The sequence below is a fragment of the Monodelphis domestica genome, chromosome 1, assembly GCF_027887165.1.
Source record: "Monodelphis domestica isolate mMonDom1 chromosome 1, mMonDom1.pri, whole genome shotgun sequence".
Classification (NCBI taxonomy): domain Eukaryota; kingdom Metazoa; phylum Chordata; class Mammalia; order Didelphimorphia; family Didelphidae; genus Monodelphis; species Monodelphis domestica.
The window spans coordinates 164,064,241-164,091,220 of NC_077227.1; the positions used below are offsets into that span (position 1 = coordinate 164,064,241).

At 35.3% G+C, this 26,980-nt stretch overlaps 1 protein-coding gene across 6 annotated transcripts in view; it reads left to right on the forward strand.

Moving 5' to 3' along the window:
- The window catches only part of LRRC49 (leucine rich repeat containing 49), a 192,994-nt gene that overhangs the window by 115,608 nt on the left and 50,406 nt on the right, over positions 1-26,980 (forward strand). For all 6 annotated transcript variants that reach the window (XM_001367936.5, XM_056809108.1, XM_056809111.1 and 3 more), the window contains 2 exons: positions 7,772-7,855; positions 16,823-16,992. In XM_001367936.5, the coding sequence (XP_001367973.1) occupies positions 7,772-7,855; positions 16,823-16,992 (254 nt within the window). The remainder of the gene's footprint in view (positions 1-7,771; positions 7,856-16,822; positions 16,993-26,980) is intronic.

Here is a 26,980-nt window from a genome sequence, read left to right on the forward strand (position 1 = left end):
GGAAATAACTCAAAAAAGAGTTAAAGAACCAAGTAAGAAGGATAGAAGAAAAATAGAAAGAAAAGTGAGAAAAAGAAATAAAAATAAAAAAACAGCTTAAAAGACAAAATTGCCCAAATGGAAAAAGAAGCATAGAAATCAAGGGAAGTAATAAGCAAATTGTAGACCAGAATTAACCTGCTGGAAACCATGACAATCAGGATGGAGCAAACTAAAAAGGAAAATCAAAAGATCATAGCTGAAAATCAATTTTTAAATGACCAGAATTGGGCAAGTAGAAGTTAATGATCTCACAAGAAAAAATAAAGCAAAATCAAAAGAATGAAAAGCTAGAAGGAAACATGAAATATCTCATCAAAAACAACTGACACGGAAAACAGATCTAGGAGAGACAATTTGAAAATTATTGGACTACCTGAAAGCCTAGAACAACAACAACAAAAAGAGGCCAGGCATCATATTATAAGAAATTGTCCAAGAAAATTGTTCTTGAACAAGAGGGCAAAATAGACATTTAAAGAATCCATAGATCACCCCCTACATTAAATCCCTGAAAAACAATTCCCAGTAATGTTATAGCCAAATTCAAGAGCTTCTAGGCCAAGGAAAAAATACTGCAAAAAAGTAAAAAAAAAATACTGCCAGAAAGAAGAAATTCAGATATCATGGAGCACCAGTCAAGAATACAGAGGATCTGGAAGCCTACACACTAAAGGACCACAAGGCTTAGACTATGATATTCAGGAGGGCAAGAGAACTAAGTCTACAACCAAGAATCACCTACCCATCAAAACTGACTATATACTTTCAGAGGAGAGTATGGGCATTTAGTAAAATAGAAAAGTTCTAAGCATTCCTAAAGAAAAGACCAGAATTAAATGGAAAATTTGATGTTCAAATGCAAAATTCAAGAGAACCATAAAAAGGTAAACAAGAGAGAAAAAAAATTCAAGGGCTTTAACTGGGTCAAATTAATTATATTCCTATATGGAAAAATGTTATATGTAACTCTTAAAATTGTTTTCATTATCTTAATAGAAGAAATGTACATAGGCATAAGTTGTAGTATTAAGCTGTTTAGGATATGTAAAAAATAATTAGGGGGAAAAAGAAGATTATACTAAGAGAATCTTAAAAGAAGAGGTAAAATAGGGAAAATTATACCACATAAAGAGGCACATTGGATGGGGGGATACTATTATAAGAAGGGAAGGAAGAGAATGGTGACAGGCAATAATTAAACTTTACTCTCAGTGGAATCAGTTCTGAGAGGGAAGAACAGACAGATTCATTACAGTATAGAATTCTTTCTTACCCTATAGAAAAGTAGAAAGAGGATAAGGGTGTGTGTGTTTGGTTGAGGAGGGGGAATATTAAAAGGGAGAGGAAAGTTGGAGGGGAGGCAACCAAAAGATCCTAAAGAGAAACAGGAGGAGAATTAAGAAGGGACTGGGTGGGAAGGAATGTAAAATAAGGATGGGCAAAAGGGGACTGATTAAAAGCAAAACACTGGTGTGGGGGGAAATAGTGAAAGAAGAAAGGGCAGGATTAAGAGAGGAAATCAAAATGATGGGTAATATACAGATAGTAATCATAACTCTGAATGTGAATGGGATGAACTTACCCATAAAAAGGAAGTAGATAGCAGGGTGGATTAAAAACTAAAATCCAACCATGTGTTGTCTACAAGAAACACACCTGAATCAGGTAAACACACACAGGATAAAAGTAAGAGGTTGGAGCAGAATTTATTGGGCATCAACTGAAAAAAAGAAGGCAGGAGTAGCAATCATGATCTCTGATAAAGCTAAAGCAAAAATAGATCTAATCAAAAGAAATAAAGAAGGTAATTATAATCTTGATAGTAAAAGGCAGTGTAGATAATGAAGAAATATCAGTACTGGATATATATGCACCAAATGATATAGCATCCAGATTTTTAAAGGAGAAATTATTGGAGTTTAAAGAGGAAATAGATAGTAAAACTATACTAGTAGGAAATCTGAATCTACCACTATCAGATTTTTATGAAATTTTAGGAAAATTAGAGTTAATAAATGCATGGAGAAAAGTAAATAGGGATAAAAAGGAATATACCTTCTTTTCAGCAGCGCATAGTACATTTACAAAGATTGACCATGTACTAGGGCATAAAAACATTGCAAATAAATGCAGAAAAGCAGAAATAATAAATGCAACTTTCCCAGATCATAATGCAATAAAATTATAATTAGTAAGGGTGTATGCAGAGGCAAATTAAAAATTAATTGGAAATTTAAAAATCTAATTCTCCAAAACTGGTGGGTTAAAGAACAAATCAAGGAAATAATTACTGATTTCATTGAAGAGAATGACAATAAGGAAACAATATATCAAAATTTATGGGATACAGCCAAAGCAGTATTCAGGAAAAAAAATATCCCTGAGTTCCTATATTAACAAAAAAGAGAAGGAAGAGATGAATGAATTGGGCATACAACTAAAAAAAACTAGGAAAAGAACAAATTAAAAACTCTCAGATCAAGACCAAATTGGAAATCCTAAAGATTAAATGAGAAATTAATAAATTTGAAAAGAAAAGAACTATTGAACTAGTAAAATTGACTAGGAGCTAGTATTTTGAAGATAAAGTATTGATTAATTAAGAAAAAGAAGAGAACTAAATCAACAGTATCATGAATGAAAAGGGCAATCTCACCTCTAATGAAGAGGAAATTAAGGCAATCATTAAGAGTTATTTTGCCCAATAATATGACAATAAATATGACAATCTAGGTGAAATGGATGAATATTTATGAAAATATAAATTGCCTAGATTAACAGAAGAGGAAATAGAATACTTAAATTAACAGAAGAGGAAATAGAATACTTAAATAATCCCTTATCAGTAAAAGAAATTTAACAAATCATCAAGGAATTTCCTAAGAAAAAATCACCAGGGCCAGATGAATACACAACTAAATTCTATCAGATATTTAAAGAACAATTATTCCCAATACTCTATAAACTATTTGACAAAATAGGCAAAGAAGGAGTCTTACAAAATCTTCTTATGATACAAATATGATACTGATTCCCAAGCCAGGAAGAATAAAAACAGAATGAAAACTATAGACCAATAACCTTAATGAACGTAGATGCAAACATATCAAATTAAACACTGGCTAAAAGACTATAGCAAGTGATCACAAAGCACTATGGCCAGTTGTGTTTTATACCAGAAATTCAAGACTGGTTCAATATTAGGAAAACCATCCACATAAATGACCATATTAATAATCAAACCAAAAGAAATCACATGATTATCAATAGATGCAGAAAAAGCCTTTGACAAAGTACAACACCCATTCCTATTGAAAATACCAAAAAGCATAGGAATAAAAGGGCCTTTTCTCAAAATCATAAGCAGTATTTATTTAAAACCTACAGCAAATATCATCTGCAATGGGGATAAGTTAAGATCAGGAGAGAAGCAAGGATGCCCATTATCACCTCTATTATTTAATATTGTACTAGAAATGCTAGCTGTAGCAATTACAGAAGAAAAAGAAATTGAAAGGATCAAACTAGGCAATGAGAAAACTAAACTATCACTCTTTGAAGATGACATGATGGTATACCTAGAGAAACTGAGAAAATCAACTAAAAAGCTAGTGGAAATAATTACTTCAGCAAAGTTGCAGGGTACAAAATAACCCCACATAAATCATCAGCGTTCCTATATATTTCTAACAAAACTCAGCAACAAGAGTTAGAAAGCAAAACTCCATTTAAAATCACTCTAGACAATATAAAATCTCTGAGAATCTGCTTGCCTAGACAAATTTAGGAATTATATGAACATAACTACAAAAAATTTTTTCACACAAATGAAACTAGATCTAAATAATTGGAAAAATATTACTTTGCTACACTTAGATCTAGATTTCGAAAGGAGAAAAATTATCTTAAAAGGAAAAATGTAAAAAGAGTAGACCATTTCAGTTTACTCTTAGAGACCCCAGAGTGGGTAGCTCACCTGACCAGATTCCTTCTCCCCAGTTCTTCAACAGCAATCATTTTAGAAGTGGCACAGTCCAATCGCTGGGAAATAATAAGGATTTCTCCATTTCCTCTCAGCAAGGGTATCTGTATACCTTCATGGAGGTGTTCCTTCCGACAGTAGTTTGGGGATTAATAGAGAGTGTCCTTGATCACTTTTATACTTTTTGTTTGTTTGTTTGTTGCCCTTGTAAACTGAACTAGAGTTCTTTTGAGCAAAATCATCCATATCCTCAATTCTGGATAGTTCTTTGAGGAACTTGGGAAGCTCCAGTAATTGTCTATTAAGCACAATTCTTGATTGCTTTCCAAGTTTCATGTATTGAATCTCCACAAAGTCTATGAAGCATAGTTCTTGGACACTCCCCAAATAAACAGTCTGTTGTGAGGTCTTAGACCTTCCATAACTACTATGACTGGAGATACGATGCTTACCTTCAAATAAATGTTAATACAGATGCCACCAATAGACATCTTACTTAGTGTTTTCTATGCTTCTGTCTCTCCCCCTCAAAAAACAGTTAGGAAAGAGCAATATTAAAATAAAACAAACTACTGTTAATAACACAAGCTAGATAAAGAAAAGAAGTTTTACCCCTCAGAGGAATCTTGTTTTAGAAGAGGCCCAAAGGTCAAAGGGGTCTCCCAACATGAATTGAGCAGATAACAAGTTACCATCTAAAACCAGGTAAGAAATCAGCTGTTCGGTATAAAAATCTCTCCAATAAGTCCTTGCAGCAATAGGGGAATAAAAAATGGATTCAAAACAAAAGTTCCTCAGAGGATCTCTTAAATACACAGGATAGGTTCATATTAAAATTATAACAGGGTGTTCATATAAAACAACTTAAAGTTTTTTTCTAATGGACTCCTATAATAATAAAACCGAGGCATAGACTTTACCTGTGCCAGGGCCAGCTCAAAACAAACAAGCAAACTCAACAATCCAAATGAGCCCCAAAGATCTATGAGGCTTCAAGAAGGGATTAAATGCTTCATGTATATTGGAGGTTAGCTTCCTCAAATCCTGTACAATTCATTCCCCAATATTTATCCTTCCCCCCCCCAAGACTTTTATTTCACATGGACTGGGTTTAATCAGAGGGATCAGATTCCAAAGGACTTTGTTTTCTGGAGTAAAACATTATAGTCATTTCTAAGCAAAATTTATGTATGACTTGTGCCTAGGTTTCCACAAGTATAAATAACAGAGTCTTTTCTGGCAAAAAAAAAAACAAAAAACCTCCAACACAAAATATATAATAGAGACTGTGAGTATTCAATACTTATTATTTCACTCACCACAAAAAATTCACAAGACATAAAGGATTCCTAGAAGCACATGTATAAATACAAGAAATATAAAGTATTCAAATTGTTCATTATACTCTTTGAGAAGGAGGAAACTCTTTCTGAAATTCCTAACAAATAGGATCATATCTCTAGAGCTTGCAGGGGTCTTAGAAACCATCTATCCTAACTCTGATTTTGCAGGTGAAGTTACAGAGATCCCGAGAAAGAAACTGTCTTGTCCAAAGTCATCCAGGTAATTAGTGGCAGAGCTGGGATTTAAGATTTAACTCAATCTTTAGCATAACTTAATACATTGAAAACCCAGCTCTGGAGAAAGTTATTTCGAGAATTTTTTTAACCCTTATACCCTCTGCCTTAGAATCAATACTAAGTATTGGTTTCAAGGCAGAAGAGTGGTTAAGACTAACAACATGGCAATGGGTTCAAGTCAAGAACACATATGATACCAGTGGAATCACGCGTCGGCCACGGGGGGTGGGAGGGAGGAAAAGAAAATGATCTTTGTCTTTAATGAAAAATGCATGGAAATGATCAAATAAAATACTATAAAATTAAAAAAAAAAAAAGAAGAGTGGTTAAGGTTAGGCATTTGAGGTTAAGTGGCTTGCCCAGGGCCACACAGTTAGGAAGGTTCTGAAGTCAGATTTGAACCCAGGACCTCCTGTCTCTAAGCCTGGCTCTCAATCCACTGAGCCACCCAGATGTCCCCTATACATTTTGTTATTGTTCTCCATTTGTATAGAAATACTTGAAGTATGAGAGGGAGAACATTTACCTGGACATGGAGTTGCTTTCCTTACAAGCTGATACTATAAAACTATCTTTAAAACTTACATAATCACATGTTAGAACTAGTAGCTACACAAACTACTGACTACAGAAATCACTGTGTGCCTAACTCAACAATTGACAAGCATGTTTCTACCAACTACCCTCATTGCAAGGTAATTAAATATTACTCTTTTTGTTCTGGGCAGCTAGGTGGTCCAGTGGATAATGTGTCTGGTCAGAAGTCAGGAAAATTCATCTTCCTAAGTTCAAATATAGCCTCAGACAATGTACTAAATGCGCAAACCTGGGCAAATCACTTAACTTGTCTACCTCAGTTTCCTTATCTGTAAAGTGATCTGGGGAAGGAAAGGGCAAACTACTCTAGCATCTTTGCCAAGAAAACCCAAAATTGAGTAAAAAATCATTGGATATAACTAAAACAACTGAACAATAAGAAGAAACTAAGATACAGAAAGGTTAAATGGTTTGTCCTCGGTAAATACTGGAATCTTGAATCAAATTCAGGCCCCAGTTATGTGCTGTTTCCACTACTTTATGTTGCTTGTTGAACTTGAGGCTTGATAGGCTGTAAAGCACTCTTCCTGTATATTCCCAGACAGTGCTGTTTCCCTGGAAAGTGACAGAATTAAGTGATTATTAAATGAAGGCCTAGATCTAGTATATTGATTAATTTGATTTCTAATGCAAATCCAATATCAAAATATTACAGTTTATTGAAATGAATCCCTGGCTTTAGTTTTCTGGTTTTGTAGTTGTTAACCTAATAAAATAGAGCTCCATTTTAAGTATCACTAAACATTTCTGTAGCTTACACAGTATTTAGGAGGTATTTATTAAATATTAAATCATGAAAGAATTCTTTAGAAGAAAAATCCCTCAACTATGGAATATTATTTCTTGATAGCCAACTCACAAGTAGCATCTAGTAGCCATGTAGCATCTAGATGGAAAAAGTGTAAGTCATTCAATAAAACTTGCTAGAGAAATAATAAAGTTTAATACATGGAATAGTAGAAAAAACAGCATAGGGGGAGGTTCTCATTTTGCCTCTGCCAATAACTAGCTTAATAATTTTTTAAAAAGTGAGTTAATTTCTCTGGGCCTCAATTTCCTAATCTATAAAATGAGTTGGATTATATAATTGCTAACATACCTTCTAGCCCTCCTAAGAGATTCTTAAATGCTATGGAATATATATTCTTGCATTCTAAACAAAAAGGGCAAAGCATTTTTTCCTTTGATGCAGATTTTGAGAATGTGGTTAGGATCAAATAATATTTTACTTTGTTTTTTGGAGAATTTTAATTTTATTCCTCTTCTAAGCAAATGAAAACTGTTCCGAAATCCCTTGTATAGTCAGCTTCTTTTTCCTCTTTTTTTCCTCATTTCCCATCTTTCCTTTCTAGGATCAGCCATGATACCGCCAGGCTTAGAGTTAAGGTAGGGGATCAAGGTTGATAAGGAATCAAGAGAAGAGCAGAAGAAAAACATTTCATAACTTGCTTTGAATTTAATATTTTTGTCAGATTAAATATGTTTCAGGGACAAAATAAGCTCCTAAATCTGTTTATTTAAAATGGGAAAATAATGAATTACTTTAGGAGATACCTTTTGTTTTCTATAGGAAGAAGAAAGGCGCATGGCATCAATTGTTGCAAGAAAAGAGGAAGAGAAGAAGCGTGAAAGTCATAAGCAAACATTGATCAAGGTATTGTGTCTCTCTGATGCCACATAAGCTTTGAAGATAGATGCTTAACTTAGCTGCTTTCTGCTATCTTTACTGTATCAAGCTTTGCTCTCTGATGTTTAAAAAGAAGTTAGGATACTCCCATACATTTTTACAGGAAATATTCCCTCATTTTCATTATCTTTATTTTTGAATGGCATAGAGACTGCTCACAGAGGCCAACAAGCACACTTCCTCTTGTCACTCAGCTGACTCACACATAACCTCTGAATTTTCACAGGTCAGTAATACCTGCTACTTCTTGTTCCAGAATTCATATGCCCTACTCACCCGTAGATGAAGATTCACATATCATAGAATTTGTTCTAAGAAGCATTATTTCATTACTTTTCTTTTTTGAATATAGAGTCAATTACAAGGGGCACTCTTAGGTGAGCTTCTTTCATATCCTCTTCTATTCTAAACATCATGGTATTATTGATTCATGCTCATGCATTCTTCAATCTCTTCTGTTAACTCATTCAGTAACAAGGCTCCTTTTCCTTTCCTTCTTTTCCTCTCTTCCTCTCTTCCTTCCTCCCTCCCTTCACCCCCTGTCCCTCTACCTGGGATTAGGAGCTTATAAAAGTGTTGAGTAATTCAAGAATTTAAATTTTTAAAAGTATATCAAACTATCATCTTGAGAGCTACTTAAAAATCACTTTAAGTTTTTTCACATCAAGAACTATAACAAAAATAATTGATATTACTGAATCCTTCTGACTTCATTATTTTGTTGTCTAGGATTTCATCGCTATTATGAGTAAAGTAGTAAGTTCTTCCTTTAAAAGTTAAACATAAGTCTTTGTTTAACACATTTTACTAGAACTTGAATCGTTCCCCAGATACTATAATTCTAGAGATGGATTTCTATATTGAAGTACTCTAACCAAAACTTAATTATCTTGGGGCATAAAATGTACCTGTAATGGAATGAACTTTTGTCCAGGCCTGTCTGAGAATTTCCTGAGATTTAGGAGTTTATATACATTAATTCTGCTGGTGTTTTATGCCAGTTGGCTAGCAAATTAAAGGATAATTCTTTAATTGAATTCAACTCACTAAAGACATATTAACTGACTTATGTGTGTGTTAGATGCTAAAAACTAACAGCAGTAACAATAATACTAACTATTGGAGCAGATGTAGTCTTTGCTCTCACAGAACTTAAAACCTTGTAATTCTTTGAATTCATTCACTTAAGAAGCATTCTAAATATCTAGCAGTGCTAGACACAGTTAAAAGAAAAATCATATAGTTGTTGCCCTCAATGAGCTTGCATCCTACAGTAGCAAACAACATGTACACAGATAAGTCATCATACATAAATATATAGGAAGTAATTACAGTATAATTGGGGAGGAAGGGCACCAACAGTTAGGGACTTGGAGGGATATATGGGGTGTTCAGGAAAGACTAGTGTCTCTGGGGTGAGGGTTTACTGAGCCCTTTCAAGACTGCTTTCTTTCTTTGATGTCCATCTGCTACCCAGCTCTCTCCTATGGCTCCAAGAAAATCCCAAGAAGTTGCAGAATGCATAGTAGCCACACCCTGGTAAGCCATTTTAGCAGACTGGCTAAACTAAATTGAAGATAACTGACAGGTCTCATACCTGTTAGTGAATTAGGTTGGTGTCTACTCCAAGGATGTGAAGATTTAGAACAATTTGTTCTAAGGGCTATGAAGGTGATAGAAGTAGGTGCTGTTGAGTGCTTTGAGTTTGGTTACATAGAAGAAAAACCAAGGATATTCACTATATCCAAAAGTCATCACAAGTTGTTTTGACTTTTGGTCTTGCCATTGGACTTCAGTGACTCTGGAAGAGTGAGGCTGATGATTTTATGCCAATCTGCATCACTTTAATCTAATTTATGTATGAGTCAAAAGACGTTACCCATACCATTTTACATTTTACTATTTTACTACCTCATGAATTTATTATTTTACTCCTTCCTCAAAGTCCTGTGAAAGGCAAGCGATAGAGCAGGAGGTACAGATACATTGGGAGCAATGGTCACAACCTGGCAACCCAAACATTGGGTCTGCTTCCCACTGGACTGAAGCAGTACTGGGATTCAGTAGCACTCTGGATATTTAAGCAACCATTTGAAGGACCTTAATGCTCACCCCCCAGCATGATGAAGAGACCAGACAGGTACCTTAAAATTTTTCTGCTTCACCAAATCCTGACCTGCTTACCATGGCAAGTGGGATCCTATCTTGAAGTATCAGCACAAAAATATATTCGAAAAATGTTATGAAGATGATTCCACTCACAATTGATACTTGAAATGTGTGTACGCTTATAGACAATACAAAATCCAGTAGACTCAAAAGATGAATAGCTCTTATTTTGAGAGAACTCAGCAAGTATCACTTTCAAATAACACCCCTGAGTGAAACAAGTCTAGCAAATGAAAGCCAGCTTACTATAGTTACATAGTTAGAGCTGGATACACATTTTTCTGGAGTGATTCACATTGTGATGAGGAGAACTCTAAAACTCATGTAGGTTTCACATTCAAATCAATTCTAGTCAACAAGTTTCTATGCCTCCCCAAAGGCATGAACAATAGGCTAATGACAATGCAATTGCCACTTTCAGGAAAGTGCCATGCCACCATCATCAGTATGTATCTTCCCACTATGATGAACCCCAATGAAGTCAAGAAAAACTATACGAAGACTGGAGTCTTTTATTGACAGTATGCCTAAGGGAGACAAGCTTGTAATTCTGAGTGACTTTAAAGCCAGAGTAGGCACAGACTATCAGACATGGCAAGGAACCCTTAGGAAGAATGGAATCAGAAAGAGCAACAACAGTGTTCACTTACTACTGAAAATTTGTATATCTCATGACCTCTCATCACCAACACTGTCCTTTGTTTACCTAAACAAAATGGAACTTTGTGGATACACCCTCCAAGGAAACCTTGGCATTTAATAGATTGTATGGAGAAAAACCAGAGAGAATGTAAGAATGTAAGAGGCATTGTGATGCAGAGTGCTAGACTCATAGACTTATCCTTTCCAAGATGAGCATTTGTATTCAGCTAAAGCAGTGGTCTCAAGAGACCTATGAGACCTATGACCTAACTATAAGACCACTTACAGTCAACAGATTAGAGCACTTTTTAGTGAAGGAACAGTTTCTTACTGATTTGGAAGGAAAACTGAACTAATGGTTGACAACAGTGGTGCAAAAAAAGAATCACCAGCTTTCAGAGATTTTGTGTCCAGCACCATTTTTACTCATCTGGGCCAAAATGCTTACAAACATCCAGACTGGTTTGATGAAAATGAAGGGGAAATTCAGAAGCTACTAAATGAAAAAAGAAAACTCCATCAGGTTTATCAGCAGGATAGCTCATCTACCTCTAAGAAGGCAATTTTTAGCTCTATCATGTGACAAGGAAATCACTTTAAAAGACTGATATATATTAATTTAAGGTCGCCAAGGAATTCAGCTATGTAATTCCTAAATGAAAACTCAAGTCAGCCGTCAACCTTTTATGGAGTTTAATTACAACAGGAGGAAGAAAGGAATTAGAGATAGAGAGAGAGAAAAGGGAGAGAAGGGAATAGGGCTTAAATACCCCTTCTGTTTAGGCTGGGCCAAAAGGCCCAAGCCCTTAGATAGCTGGGGCAAAGAAAAGAGATCAGTCCCTATTACTCACGTGACCAAAATGGAGAAACAGTCTCAGAGGCCCCCACCTTCAGCTTCCTTCAGAGCAAGATTCTCAGAGCACACTCCAACCACTCAGACAAACTCCTCAACCACCACCCCTGAGTCTTCAGACCCCTCTCTCTTTAAGGAAACCATCCAGAAGTTCCCTCCCCTCAGTTCTCATATCTACCAATCACTGTCCATCAATTTCCCTGTGTCAATGGAGGCTCTAGCTTAACCCAGGACCGCCCAGAGGTCTCTGGCTTTGCACATGTCTGTTGAAGGTCATATTTTCAAATAATTAAATCTTTGATCCTTTGCTACAGCCCTTCCTAAATCCTGTTAACCTGAGTAGGGTAGAGATTAGAATAATTAAATTTTGATCTATGCTGCAGCCCTTCCTCAATCCTGTTAGGACTGAGTAGGGTGGAGATTGATTCCAAGTATCTCCATTGTATCAATTCTAAAATCAATCATGACTCAAAGAAATTCCTGTTCTATGCTTAAGCATAGGTCAAAGTCCTTTCCATTGTTCAGCAAAAGGTTTCTGTCCTAAAGTAATCTTAAGAAGGGAGGAGGAGGAACCTCCCATGCCAATGGGGTTCACATTCCAATAGACTATCAGTAAGAAATTTTCCAAGTATGAAATATCCCAATGGTGAAATTTCCAACATTTATAAGTCTAAGGAATTTTAAGGTTTACAATCAGAAGTAAAAAGTGGGGGGGAGCTATGTAGCTCAGTGGATTGAGAGCTAGGCCTAGAGATGAAAGGTCCTAGGTTCAAATCTGATATCAGACTCTTCCTAGATGTGTGATCCTGGGAAAGTCACTTAACCTCATTGCCTAGCCCTTACCATTTTTCTGCCTTGGAACCAATATACAGTATTGATTCCAAGATGGAAAGTTAGGGTTAAAAAAAAAAGAAGTAAAGTGCAAATGAAACTTGTAGAGATACAGGATTCTTGGCTCAGTAAAAATATAGATGAAATTCAAGTTTTACACTGATAATTACAATCCAAAGTGCTTCTTTGATATGCCCTGGGAGTTTTATGGGTGCTAGTAATGATAAGGATGTGGTCCTAGAAAGAGGGGCTAAACACTTCTATAGTGTTCCAAATAGATCATCATCAATCAGTGCTGAGGTTACTAACTATGTATACTTTAGGTTGGAGCCAATCTCTTTCTGGCCAAACTTCTAACTAAAGAAGAAGCTTTAACATCTGTTAGATTCTTCTTTGGTGGCAAAATGCTGATTCCATTCCAGCAGAAATTTATAAGTAGGGTGTCCACTGCTTGTAAAAAAGCTGACTGAAATCTTCCAGGGTATATGGTGAGAAAAAGTTATCCTCTAGGAGATCAAGGATGCCTCTATTGTCTATATAAAAGAAAAGGAAATAGGTTGCCCCATGACAATCACAGAGTGATCTCTCTCTTATTCATTGCTGGCAAGATTCTTGCCAGAGTCCTCCTAAAATAATCTGATCTTCCACCTGAAATATGCTCATCTTTCCACAAGCCAGTGGCCTCAGAAAGGGTCATGGATTGGTCAATATGGTATTTGCTGTCCAGCAACTCCAAAAGAAATGCTAGAACAGTGGTCGTCAGTACACAATGTTCATCAATCTGACCAAGGCCTTTGATATTGTTAACATGCTTGGGCAGGTTCTGGATAATGGATGCTCTTACATTTTTCTTAACACTAGTAGAGTGAAGTATAGGGCTATGTGCTTGCTCCTATGCTTTTTAGCATGATGTTTTTGGTGATGTTGTTGGACACCTTCAGTGAGGATGAAAATGGCATCAAGGTAAATTATTTAACTTGAAAAGGTTTCAAGGCAAGACTAAAGTGTAGAGATAGTAGAGATAGTGACTTTTTTGTTTTTAGATGACTGTGCACTCATTGTAGCCTTTGAGACCAAGATATGCAACTTAGTGTGGGCCAGTTCTCTCTGCTTGTTACCCTGAGAACACCAAAAAAGCAGAGGTTCTTTACCAGTCAGCACCATATCATCAGTCACAGCAAATGAAAAAATTTTGAATGCTGAGGATAAGTTCATTTACTTTGGTAGCATACTTCCTGTGGATGTACACATAGATGATAAGGTTAATGCATGCATTGCTAGAGATAGCTCAGTGTTTAGGAGCCTCTGGAAGAAAGAGGAAGATGAGATGGATTAGGCTGCTTACCAAACTGAAGGTCTACAGAGCTGTTCTGCTGACCTCATTGTTGTATTCCTGTGAAACCTAGACACCATTCCAGCACCATATCAGGAAACTGGATTGCTTCCATTTGAATTGTCTTATGAAGATTATGAAGTTCACCTGGCACAAGAAAAGACATGAAGTACTGAGGTTCTTTCTCTAGCTAAATACAAAACATTTAAACTCTACTGTAGAGAGCACAACTCCAATGGGCTGGCCACATTGTTTGGATGCCACACACACATTTGCCCAAGAGACTATTTTATGGGGCACTCACACAAGGCAAATATTTGCACAAAGGTCAGAAGAAGTGATACAAGGACACTTGAAAAGTCTCTCTCTTAAGAACTTTGGTATTATGACACATGGGAGACACTGACATAGGACTTTCTGGCATGGCATACCCACATCAAAGAAGACATTCTTCTCCATAAACAAAACAGAATTTCAGTAGCTCAAAAGAAATGTGAGATCCACAAATTTACTGATATTTCCATCCTAAATGTTCATATGGACTATTTGTCCCTGACTTGTGATAGAATCTTCTGAGTTCATATTGACCTGATCAGCCACAGTTGAACACACTGTACATCGACCCTAATATAGTGATGTCATTTTGATTTTCTTTGATTACAAAGGACAATAACCAAAAGCTGGGGAGTCAGGAAATGATTTTTGGGTAGGAGATATCATTTCAAGGACCAACTGATGATCTGATTTTTTGTCTTAAATGGTAGTACAACTCAGCAGGGATGGATAATTGTCCCAAATACTTAGCTATCCTAGTCAGGACTTCATGCCATACTGCCATTCTCCTAGAATTGAACTCCAGAGGTTACAGATCATAAACAGTTGGCCCAGATCTCTCCACATCTCTGAATTGAGGATCTATACATTTGTGACCATTTTATACAGTATGTTTGTAGAGTTTTAATTATTACTATTGCCCTACAAATATTTAACTATCTTAGAAACAATTTCTTTGGACACTAAATCAAATCAATTATTGATTTTTTTTAAACTCCAAAAGAGTTCCTTACTCTTGGTTAAAAAAGTCTTATTTAACTCTTTCTGAAATTTAGACTCAGTTGATATAGAATTAGTGAAGCCTAACTCTCATAGACTTAATTATCAGACCTAGAAAGAAACTTGGAAGCCATTTTTTTCCACCCCCTTCATTTTACAGATCAGAAGGAGCAATAGAGCTTCAGAGATAGTATCAGAACAGAAATTAGAACCTAGTTTTCTTAACTTTTATTTGTCTTTCAGCCAAAAACAACCTCACATTTTTGAAATTTAACCTCTTTAGGTGACTGATCTTTTCAAGTTGAGGCTTCTTGTTTCTTGATTCAGAACAGGTTCCCAGGAAGTGGGGGGAAGGGAGATCTTCCATCCTTCCAGGCACATCTTGGCCTCAAGCTTTTTTCCCTCTCTCTTCCCCAAACTAAATCAGATTGGAAGAGCAAACTGTGGGGAAAGAAAAGTCCTGGAGATTGGAGAGGCAGAGAATGGCATGGATCTCTAATAGGGTTTTATAAACTGACTCCCTCACCTGCCTTGTTCTTTCAGAAATTCCTCCCTCTACTTCCATCTATCCCCTGAAACAAACTGTATTGAAAAGTACAGAAAACTCATTGACCAGAGGAAACATTTTCTCTTTTCCGCCAGACCTTGCCTTTGCAGGAATCTAGGATCCTTGAAGTACCCCCATCTCTTCTCACAGAGCACACCACCACATTCTCCACCTGGTTCCCCTACCCTCTCCCCAGTGTCTATTGTTGGGAAAAGATTGAAAAGCCTGAGAAAGCAAAATTTCAGAGGAAAAAAATGTTTCCTAGGAACTGGTCAATAGAAATGTCTCCAGGAAGACATGGTTCTCTGGCAGGGATAGCATTTCTTTTATTTCCTCTCATTCTCACCTTTGGTGAGCTCTCTATTGTTTCAATGACTTCATTGTGTTTCTTGGTTGTGAGACATGCTGCAAGGTCCCTCTTGAAGAATCATCTATTGTCCACCCTCAGGGATCCAGTGCTTTGAATGGGACCAAGCCTCTTTTCTCAACCCTAGGCTGGGTCAGAGCTTGGATATCATTACTTGAAATATAATAAAGCTGTTGTCTGTAGCTTTTGACTCTTAATCTTACCATCCTGTTATTGGCTCAGCCATTAGGATTCCCCACAAGATTCTACTCCTATCTTATCATTTAGAGAAAAATAATTGTCAGGGGCTTTTTAAATTTCTCACCATGTCCAAATTACTTCTCTTTGAGCTTTTTCCTGTCTTAGAATTAACCTTTGATAGTCTCCTAGTTAGATCTCTAGCAGAACTTTTTTTTTCCCCATAAAATCTCACTGATTACATAGAAGATGGGTAAAAAGACGGGAAAGTATACTTAATGGTATAGGTTTGTGATTTTAGAGTAAACTGTGATAAGGTCTGCCCTAGGTTGTTCAGTACCTTGGCCCATATCATAATCATTTTAAAATGTCTTTATTGTTCTCAGAAGATGGACTATTCTTTCCTTCATTTTGTGTATGCTGTCCAGAAGTATCTATTCTTTCTCATTACTTCTATGCAATTTCAAATGTCACAAATTTGCCAACTTACTCTGTATTGTGTAATTAGCCATTCATGAACATTTACAGAAAATGTCTAATTTTGCCATTTCAATATTGAATAAGAAAGTATAATTACCATGAAGGACTTGAGGATTGCATTTTTTAGCATCATTCATAAATAATGGTGAACTTATATATATGCACAAAATCACTTTTACCTTATTACTCGAGTTCATTAATTTATTTTTAAAAACATCTTATTTCCCTTTTACATATAGTTTTGTTATTCAGTTATTGCCTTTAGGATAATGGTCTACTTCTATAATTACTAATGGTCTACTTCTATAATTACTAGATAATACTGGCATGCTAATTCTCTGGAATGCATATAGTAATTACAAGCAATTGCATTTTATCACAAAGTTAAATAGGAAGGATTATCCTCTCTATCTAGTATATTTTTCTGTGTAAATGTCACACATAAAAACATAAATGGTTTCCTGTCACATGTACTTTTTTAGGAGAAGAAAAGGTTAACAATTTGCAATGTGGCTCGTAAGTGGGATATGCAGCAAAATCGTGTGACCAGTGGTCCTTCTTCAAGTCAAGATGGAAAGGACTCTGATGTACCATCTCAAGACACCTGCCAATTGAATGGAAGTGGAGCCTGTGTATATCCAGAGGAACCTGGGTATGAATTAATCACCTCTCAAAATATCTAGTGTTATCTAGTTGGAATTTAATTTCATATTTAACTAAGCACTCTACCAATTAGAACTCATCTCTCTAGAAGGCAGGAAAAAAGTCATCCTTTAAGGTAGAGATTAGAAAAATGGGGAAATAGGAATAGGAAAAGAGAAACTAGTGTTAAGCTTATTTTTGATGTTCATTTTCTTCTCTTTTTATTCTCTTTCATGAAAAGAGAGTCTAGATAATTTTTAAATGCTTTGGTAGCTATCTGAATCATATAGGCAGTGATAGTAATTTTCTTTTTCTATCATTTATCATCATTAATGTAGAATTCAAAAAGGGTAATCTATAGGCCAGTGCTTGGTCAAGGATCTCAAGGATGATAGGGCTTCAAACCTCTTCTTGCAAAAAATGGTGTTCAAACACAGATCTCATTCCTATTTTAGTTAAAATTAAATGTTCATATTTAGAAAGATATCAGTTATTCAGAATGAAAGTGAAAGGATCATTAAGTAGATAGATATATAACTTTTTTTTTTAATTCCTCAATAAACTTTCCTAAAGTTTGCTTTTTATAAGTTTTCAGGACTTTGACTTTTCATTTCTCTCAGATAACAAATGCATGGAAATTATTGTATATATATACAAGACTAAAGTTTTCTTGTATAAATTCAAGCATATTTCATAAAGTTACAAAATTTAGGGAATATAATGGCTGACAATTACTTAATTTTTACATTAGTGAGGAAATAGTAATTCAACATTTATGAAACAAAAGACTGAATAAATTAGATAATTTTAAGCCTCTCTATATCTCTGAAATATACAAACTGTTTGAGAGTTTGATTCAGAAATGTTTAAATGATGTGTTTGGAATTGAATATGACTTCATATAAGTAGATTAGACTTCAGATAGCTTTAGCCATCTAAAACAATGGCGGTGGCATAGGTTTTTGTTTATTTGTTTTATTTTAAAGGAGCCTTAGAGTAGCAAGCACAAAAACAAAAATAGCCCCAGACCCCGAAGATTTCACATGTGGTTTGTTGAATTTAACCCTGAAGAGGAAATACACGTTTCACTGGCTGTTGACAGTTATGGAAACCAAGCCTGGCTAGTACAAAAAAGTGAAAAATACAAAGAAAGAAGCCATGAAAGGAGAGAAAAGAGGGAAAATGATGCTTCCCTCAAAACTGGCCTCCTTATTTACCCCATCTCTTGCTTTTCCCATTCCCCCCCCCCACTAAACTATCTCTTCATCCTCTCCATCAATTCACTCAGTCCATTAAATTCTCCTTTCTCACTTTACTAAAGTCCTGATCCAGACTTGATTTTTGCATTCACCAACTTTAGCATCACTCTCATTACTATTTGATATCTCTTTGCTTACTTCCTTGTTAGTCCCTAGTACTAATCCTCACATTTGGACTATCTCCACATGAATTTCTGTGACTGTGCTATTTTTTTAATAAATAGAAATATAACTTAATATTAAATAGTAGTATACATAATATAGGGCAAGATTTTTTAAAAGTCTAAGTATATGTTTGTATTTGACTTTTACACTTTTATCAGTCAAGAGCCTCCTCATAACATATTTTCATTTATAGATTTCACTTAGACTTCTGTAGAACTATGTTTTGGAGACAACTTCTTGTGATGACTCTTATGTGACTCATAAACTTCAACAACTTATAAAAGATCTTCTTGGTGGTTTGTCCTCAACAATCTCTTTAAAAATCTCCTTAAAATTCTTTTTACATCAAATGTCTTGGAATATATCAGCTTAAGAAAAAATTCTTGTCAGTATTTTTTTTTTTAATTTTGATGGTGAATTCAGTGCAAAATTTTAATTTAGTCAATCAGGAATCACACCTCAAGTTCAGGACATATTCAATCAACAAATTTAATTCAAGTTAGAGAGAAGAATGGTTGAAGCTAATAAGGTAGTCAAATTGTATTTTGAAGACTACTAACATACTGAAGTATATTGACAGCAATGAAAATGATTGTATATAGGGCAAGAAAATATCTTAGGCAAAAGTAGTTTAACCTTTGATTGCTTGCTGGTAGCCCCCAATTCACAAGCTGGCTATTTCTCAAAAGTTGGCTTAGCTTTCACTTTTTGGGAACTCATAACACATTTCCCTATGGAAATTGTATGACTTGTGGCTGTATTTCTAAGTTAATTTCCAAAGGACTACTTCATCCATATGTTTACCCCAGTACTTCAAAAATATATGGTTTCATTATTTTGAATGCAGCAACTTAGTAGATTGTCTTTGAGATTGATTGTAATTCAGCCCCTGTGATGAAACTGATGATAAATTTTGCTTAATTTATTTAAGATGACTGTTGAGCCACAAATACATGATCTATCATGGGGCCCAGTATAATACTAGGGCCACATTATATGCATTTATAATAGAAAATAATAGAAAGCAATGCTATTACAATGTCAAGAGTGAAAATAATACTAAATAAGAAATATTTTTAAATCTTTAAATCATAATGTTGAAGCAAAATTTTAATTGAAGGAAGATGAGGAAGTGGAGATTTCTATAAAGATTCTGAAGGTCCCAAAGAGCTTTAATGTTAATAAAACTTGTTCTTTCCAGGCACTTTCTTCAAAAAATATTTTCTGGAGTTTAGAATGTTATCTTAACAAAAGGTATATTTCTTTATCATATGGAGAGATACATAAAAGTTCTAGGTTCTGTGGCAGATCTTAAAGGCATGATGTTTGACTCCTTACAAAACTCAATAGTTCATCAATTTTCCAAAAAGTTTCAGATATTATTATTGTTGTAGATATTTTGAATGGGAACTTCTGAACACACTCCCCTTTTCCAGCTTTTTGTATCTCTAATTGCCTTAGGTCATTATCAGCTCTTTCACATCATCTACTTCCAGTTAAAGATCTACTTGTTTTATCATATCCCTTATATTTTCAATAACATTCTGCAGATTCATCTAGATCACTTTAAAGTTATTAATAGCTTAAAGTTAAGCTTCACCGACCTCCCAATTTCATTCATACATGTATGCTATCCTCCTAATGCTCTTTACTGAATTGGTAGTAATCGCTCAAAATTATTTGCTAATAGAAACTTCTTCCCTTTTTTTAACCTTTTGTATTTTCAGAACCTAGTACAGTGTCTGAGACACAGTAAATGCTTAATAAAATCTTAACTAATTGATTACCTGAATAAAAGTTCTATAGCCTAAATAGTTTTCTAATTCTTTGGTCTATTAATTGTACCAAACAGTATCTTCTCTCCACTAACTAATTTTAAACTTGTGTATTTTACATAACCGCTATCTGTATTTATGAAATTAGGGGTTTTGAGCAAGTGATCTATCATCGAGTTATAAAATTTAGGGTTGGAAGTGCCCTTAAAAATAATCTAGGCTGGGGTCAGCTGGGTGAATCAGTGGATTGAGAGCCAGACCGAGAGACAAGAGGTCCTGGGTTCAAATTTGACCTCAGACACTTCCAGCTATGTGACCCTGGGCAAGTCACTTAACCCCCATTGCCTAGCCCTTACCACTCTTCTGCTTTGGAGCCAATACACAGTATTGACTCCAAGACGGAAGGTAAGGGTTTAAAAAAAATTTTTTTTAAGAAATAATCTAGGCTGAATTATCAGAGGAAAGTCCTAGCAAATGGAAAGACTTCAGAATCAGAACCATTAAGAGACTATGATCCAGGGACCAGACTAGATAAGATACAAGGGATCATCACCATATGAGGTTACATTAAATTACATTTGATGTAACATCTCATGAAAGAATCTTCTAAGTTGTAGAGAGTTCAGTTTACATTAATGAAAATTGTAGTCACATTGATGAAATCATGGCTATTTTTAAAAAAATTATCAATATCTGCTGTTTTTCTGCATCATGATAGTTATCCCTAGAGTTCTTCCTCCCCTTAACAAAGAGCCAAAAAAAAAATATTTTTTAAAGAGGAAAAAAAAAACCATTGCATCTAATCAATACATTGAAAAAATCTCAAAACATGTGTAGTATGTAACACTCATTGGTCTTCAAGAAGTGGTGGGTTAGAATTGTCCTCTCAAATCTTATTTGAGCCCTATTTGATCTTTTTATTTTTGTTGCATTCACTTCTGATTTATTTTGTATTTGATTGTTCTTTCCATTTTCATTGTAGTTATTATTGTTTATATTGTTTTCTTGGCTCTTCATTCTACATACATCTTTCCATGTTTTTCATATTCATCACATACCTCATTTCTTATAGCAATAGTAATATTCTATTACCTTCATGTACCACAATATATTTAGCCATTCTCCAGTCTAAGGGCATCGACTTTGTTTTTAAAATTCTTTGCAATCACATTTGTTTGCAATATCTTTTGTTCTAATATATGTTCAGTTTTTAAAAAGTTCTATGTAGTCATGAGAAATGTGTTTATTCTTTTGCAGTCCAATTAGATTCCATATGTCTTTTAGCTATAGTTTCTCTTTTGTTCAGGTCCATAGTTTCACTTTCATTTGTCTTTCTGTTATATTTATCCAAAGCTCAGAGAGAGATATTGAAAGTCTCCTATTATTATTGTGTTAACTCTCTGACTTCTTGTAGCTCAATTGTTTCCTTTATGAAATTAGATGCTGACATTTGGAGTACATACATTTATTTTATTTTATTTTTAATAAATCCTTAATTTCTATCTTAGAATCAATACTGTGTATTTAGTTACAAGGCAGAAGAGTGGTGAGGACTAGGGAATGGGATTTAAGTGACTTGCCCAGGGTCACATAGTTAGGAAGTGTCTAAATCTAGATTTGAACCTAGGATCTTATATCTCTAGGCCTGGCTCTCAATCTACAGAGCCATCTACTGCCTTCTAGAGGCAAGTCACCAACCGAAGCTCCAAGCCAAAGTCTCCAGCCAAGCTCCCTTGAAGACTACTCCCTGAAGACTACTTCTAAAGACAATCTCCCGAAGACTCTCTCTCCAGAAGACTATCTCCAGAATACCTAAAGACATGCCTTTTATAGCTCTTACAGTCTCATGCCAGAGAAGGGAGGTTTCTCATGGGGTCTGGTTACCCTGTGATGGGTTATAATCTCATCCAGGTGGTAGAAAGGTCTTCCTAGGGGACATGGTACCCTGAGAGGGAGCATTCTCCATGAAGCCTAGTAGCTTCTGGATGGTTTTTATATTTATAACTCTTCAGCTTACTCTACTTTTCCACCAGAATGATCTAGATTCTTGGTGACATTTTAGACCCCAAAATTTTTCATCAGTACAGAGGTTTTCTGGACTCTCCTGCCAAATTTTTGACTGATGGCAGTAATAGACTTTGTTAGAAATATCTGAGCCAAGGTTGAAAGATTTGCTAGATCTGGAGAACTTGTGACAAGTATCCATGAAATTCAGTGGCTATAGAAACTCATGTGAATCCTAATGATAGTGGGTGTGTTTGCTATTGTCATTAAATGTGTTCTTATGATTTTGTACTTCTTGAATGCACATTAGCTACTGTACTACTGTTTTTTTTCCTTTTAAACATTGTTTTATTTGGTCATTTTCAAACATTATTCATTAGAAACAAAGATCATTTTCTTTTCCTCCCCCCCTCCCATTACCCCTCCCATAGCTGACACACGATTTCACTGGGTATCACATGTGTCCTTGATTTGAACCCATTTCCATGTTGTTGGTATTTGCATTAGGCTGTTCATTTAGAGTCTCTCCTCAATCATGTCTCCTCAACCTCTATAGTCAAGCAGTTGCTTTTCCTTGGTGTTTTTACTCCCACAATTTATCCTCCTTGTGGATAGTGTTTTTTCTCCTAGATCCCTGCAGAATGTTCAGGGACATTTTATTGACACTAATGGAGAAGTCCATTACGTTTGATTGTACCACAGTGTTTCAGTCTCTGTGTACAGTGTTTTCCTGGTTCTGCTCCTTTCGCTCTGCATCACTTCCTGGAGGTTGTTCCAGTCTCCATGAAATTCCTCCACTTTATTATTCCTTTGAGCACAATAGTATTCCATCACCAACATATGCCACAATTTGTTCAGCCATTCCCCAATTGAAGGGCATCCCCTCATTTTCCAATTTTTTGCCACCACAAAGGGCGCAGCTAGGAATATTCTTGTACAAGTCTATTTCCTTATTATCTCTTTGGGGTACAAACCCAGCAGTGCTATGGCTGAATCAAAGGGCAGACGGTCTTTTACCCTTTGGACATAATTCCAAATTGCCCTCCAGAATGGTTGGATCAATTCACAACTCCACCAGCAATGAATTAATGTCCCAACTTTGCCACATCCTCTCCAGCATTGATTACTTTCCATTGTTGTCATGTTGAACAATCTGCTAGGTGTGAGGTGATACCTCAGAGTTGTTTTGATTTGCATCTCTCGGATTATAAGAGATTTAGAGCATTTTTTCATGTGCTTATTAATAGATTTGATTTCTTTGGCTGGAAACTGCCTGTTCATGTCCCCTGCCCATTTATCAATTGGAGAATGGCTTGATTTTTTGTACAATTGATTTAGCTCTTTATAAATTTGAGTAATTAGAACTTTGTCAGAGGTTTTTAATATGAAGATTGTTTCCCAATTTGATGCTTCCCTTCTCATTTTGGTTACATTGGTTTTGTTTGTACAAAACCTTTTTAATTTGATGTAATCAAAATTGTTTATTTTACATTTGTGACTCTTTCTATATCTTGCTTGGTTTTAAAGTCTTTCCCTTCCCACAGGTCTGACATGTATACTATTCTGTGTTCACCTAATTTACTTATAGTTTCCTTCTTTATGTTCAAGTCATTCACCCATTCTGAGTTTGTCTTGGTATAGGATGTGACGTGTTGATCCAAACCTAATCTCTCCCACACTGTCTTCAAGTTTTCCCAGAAGTTTTTGTCAAATACTGGGTTTTTGTCCCAAAAGACTGGGGTTGTTGGGTTTGTCATATACTGTCTTGAAGAGGTCACTTACCCCAAGTCTATTCCACTGATCCTCCTTTCTATCTCTTAGCCAGTACGAAATTGTTTTGATGACCACTGCTTTATAGAGTTTGAGATCTAGGACTGCAAGGCCACCTTCCTTTGTATTTTTTTCATTATTTCCCTGGATATCCTTGATCCTTTGTTCTTATAAATGAACTTTGTTATGTTTTTTTCTAAATAAGTAAAAAAAAATTTTGGAAGTTCAATGGGTATAGCACTAAAGAGATAAATAAGTTTGTGTAGGATGGTCATTTTTATTATATTGGCTCGTCCTACCCATGAGCAATCAGTGTTTTTCTAATTATTTAGATCTAGTTTTAGTTGTGTGGAGAGTGTTTTGTAGTTGTGTTCATATAGTTCCTGTGTTTGTCTTGGGAGATAGATTCCCAGGTATTTTATTTTGTCTAGGGTGATTTCGAATGAGATGTTTCTTTCTAATTCTTGCTGCTGAGCTGTGTTGGAAATATATAGAAATTCAGATGATTGATGCGGGTTTATTTTGTATCCTGCAACTTTGTTAAAGTTGTTGATTATTTCAATTAGCTTTTTGGTTGATTCTCTAGGATTCTTTAAGTAGACCATCATATCATCCACAAAGAGTGATAACTTGGTCTCCTCCTTGCCTATTTTAATACCTTCAATTTCTTTTTCTTCTCTAATTGCTACTGCTAGTGTTTCTGGTACAATGTTAAATAATAGGGGCGATAATGGGCATCCTTGTTTTACTCTGGATCTTATTGGGAATGCATCTAGTTTATCCCCATTGCAAATAATGTTAGCTGATGGTTTTAGATATATACTGTTTATTATTTTTAGGAACGACCCTTCTACTCCGATGCTTTCTAGTGTTTTTAATAGGAATGGGTATTGTATTTTATCAAAGGTTTTTTCTGCATCTATTGAGATAATCATGTGATTTGTGTTGGTTTGCTTGTTGATATGGTCAGTTATGTGGACACTTTTCCTAATACTGAACCAGCCCTGCATTCCTGGTATAAATCCTACTTGATTGTAGTGAATGACCCTCCTGATCACTTGCTGGAGTCTTATTGCTAGTATCCTATTTAAGATTTTTGCATCTATATTCATTAGGGAGATTGGTCTATAGTTTTCTTTCTCTGTTTTTGACCTGCCTGGCTTTGGAATCAGTACCATGTTTGTGTCATAAAAGGAATTTGGTAGAACTCTCTCTTTGCTTATTATGCCAAATAGTTTGTACAATATTGGGATTAGCTGTTCTTTGAATGTTTGATAGAATTCACTTGTGAATCCATCAGGCCCTGGGGATTTTTTCTTAGGGAGTTCTTCGATGTCCTGTTGGACTTCTTGTTCTGATATGGGATTATTTAAGAATTCTATTTCTTCTGTTAGTCTAGGCAATTTATATTTTTGTAAATATTCATCCATATCGCCTAGATTGGTATATTTATTGCCATATAATTGGGCAAAGTAGTTTTTAATGATTGCCTTAATTTCCTCTTCATTAGAGGTGAGGTCCCCCTTTTCATCTGTGATGCTGTTAATTTCCTTTTCTTCTTTCCTTTTTTAAATTAGATTGACGAGTACTTTGTCTATTTTGTCTGTTTTTTCAAAGTACCAGCTTCTAGTCTTGTTTAATAGTTCTATCACTTTTGATTTTATTAATTTCGCTCTTAATTTTTAGGATCTCTAGTTTGGTTTTCTTCTGGGGGTTTTTAATTTGTTCACTTTCAAGTTTTTTGATTTGCATTTCCAATTCATTGATTTCTGCCCTCCCTAATTTGTTAATATATGTACTCATGGATATGAATTTTCCTCTGAGTACTGCTTTGGCTACGTCCCATAAGGTTTGAAAGGATGTCTCACCATTGTCATTTTCCTCAATAAAATTATTGTTTCTATGACTTCTTCTCTAACCAATTTTGGAGTATTATATTATTTAATTTCCAATTAATTTTTTATTTGGCTCTCCATGTTCCCTTACTGATCATTATTTTTATTTCCTTATGATATGAAAAAGTTGCATTTATTATTTCTGTTTTTCTGCATTTGTATGCCATGTTTCTGTGATCCAGTGTATAGTCAATCTTTGTGAATGTGCCATGTGGTGTTGAGAAGAAGGTGTATTCCTTTTTGTCCCTATTTATTTTATCCATATGTCTATTAACTCTAATTTTTCTAAGATTTCATTCACATCTTTTACCTCTTTCTTATTTATTTTTTTATTTGATTTATGTAAATTTGATAGTGGTTGGTTGAGGTCTCTCACTAATATGGTTTTACTGTCTATTTCCTCTTTCAATTCTCCTAGTTTCTCCATTAGAAATTTGGGCATACATGTTGATTAGTGATATTTCCTCATTGTCTATACTCCCTTTTAACAGAATATATTTACCTTCCCTATCCCTTTTAATCAGGTCTATTTTTGCTTTGGCTTTGTCAGATATCATGATTGCAACTCCTGCCTTCTTTCTATCAGTTGAGGCCCAAAAGGTCTTACTCCATCCTTTAATTCTGACCTTGTGAGTATCAACCCGCCTCATGTGTGTTTCTTGAAGACAACATATGGTAGGGTTTTGGATTCTAATCCATTCTGCTATTTGTCTACGTTTTATGGTGAGTTCATCCTTTTCACGTTCAAAGTTATGATTGTCACTTGTGGATTTCCTGGAATTTTTATATCCTCCCATAATTCTGACCTTTCTTCTTCAGCTATAACCTTTTAAACCAGTGATTTACTTTAAATCAGTCCCCCTAGGCCCCTCCCTTGATATGCTTCCCTTTCTAGCCCCTCCCTTTTTGTACCCTTTTTGTTTGTTGGTTGGTTTTTTGGTTTTTTTTTTTTTTGCTTTTTTAGGGTCTGTTAACTTGCCTCCCTCCCCCCTTCTCTCCCTTTTTATACTCCCTCCCCCTCCCCCTCCTTAATTTCCCCTTCTCTCTTACCCTATTGGATAAGATAGAATTCAAAATCCCAATGGATCTAGATGTTCTTCCCACTCAGATTTGATTACACTGAGAGTAAG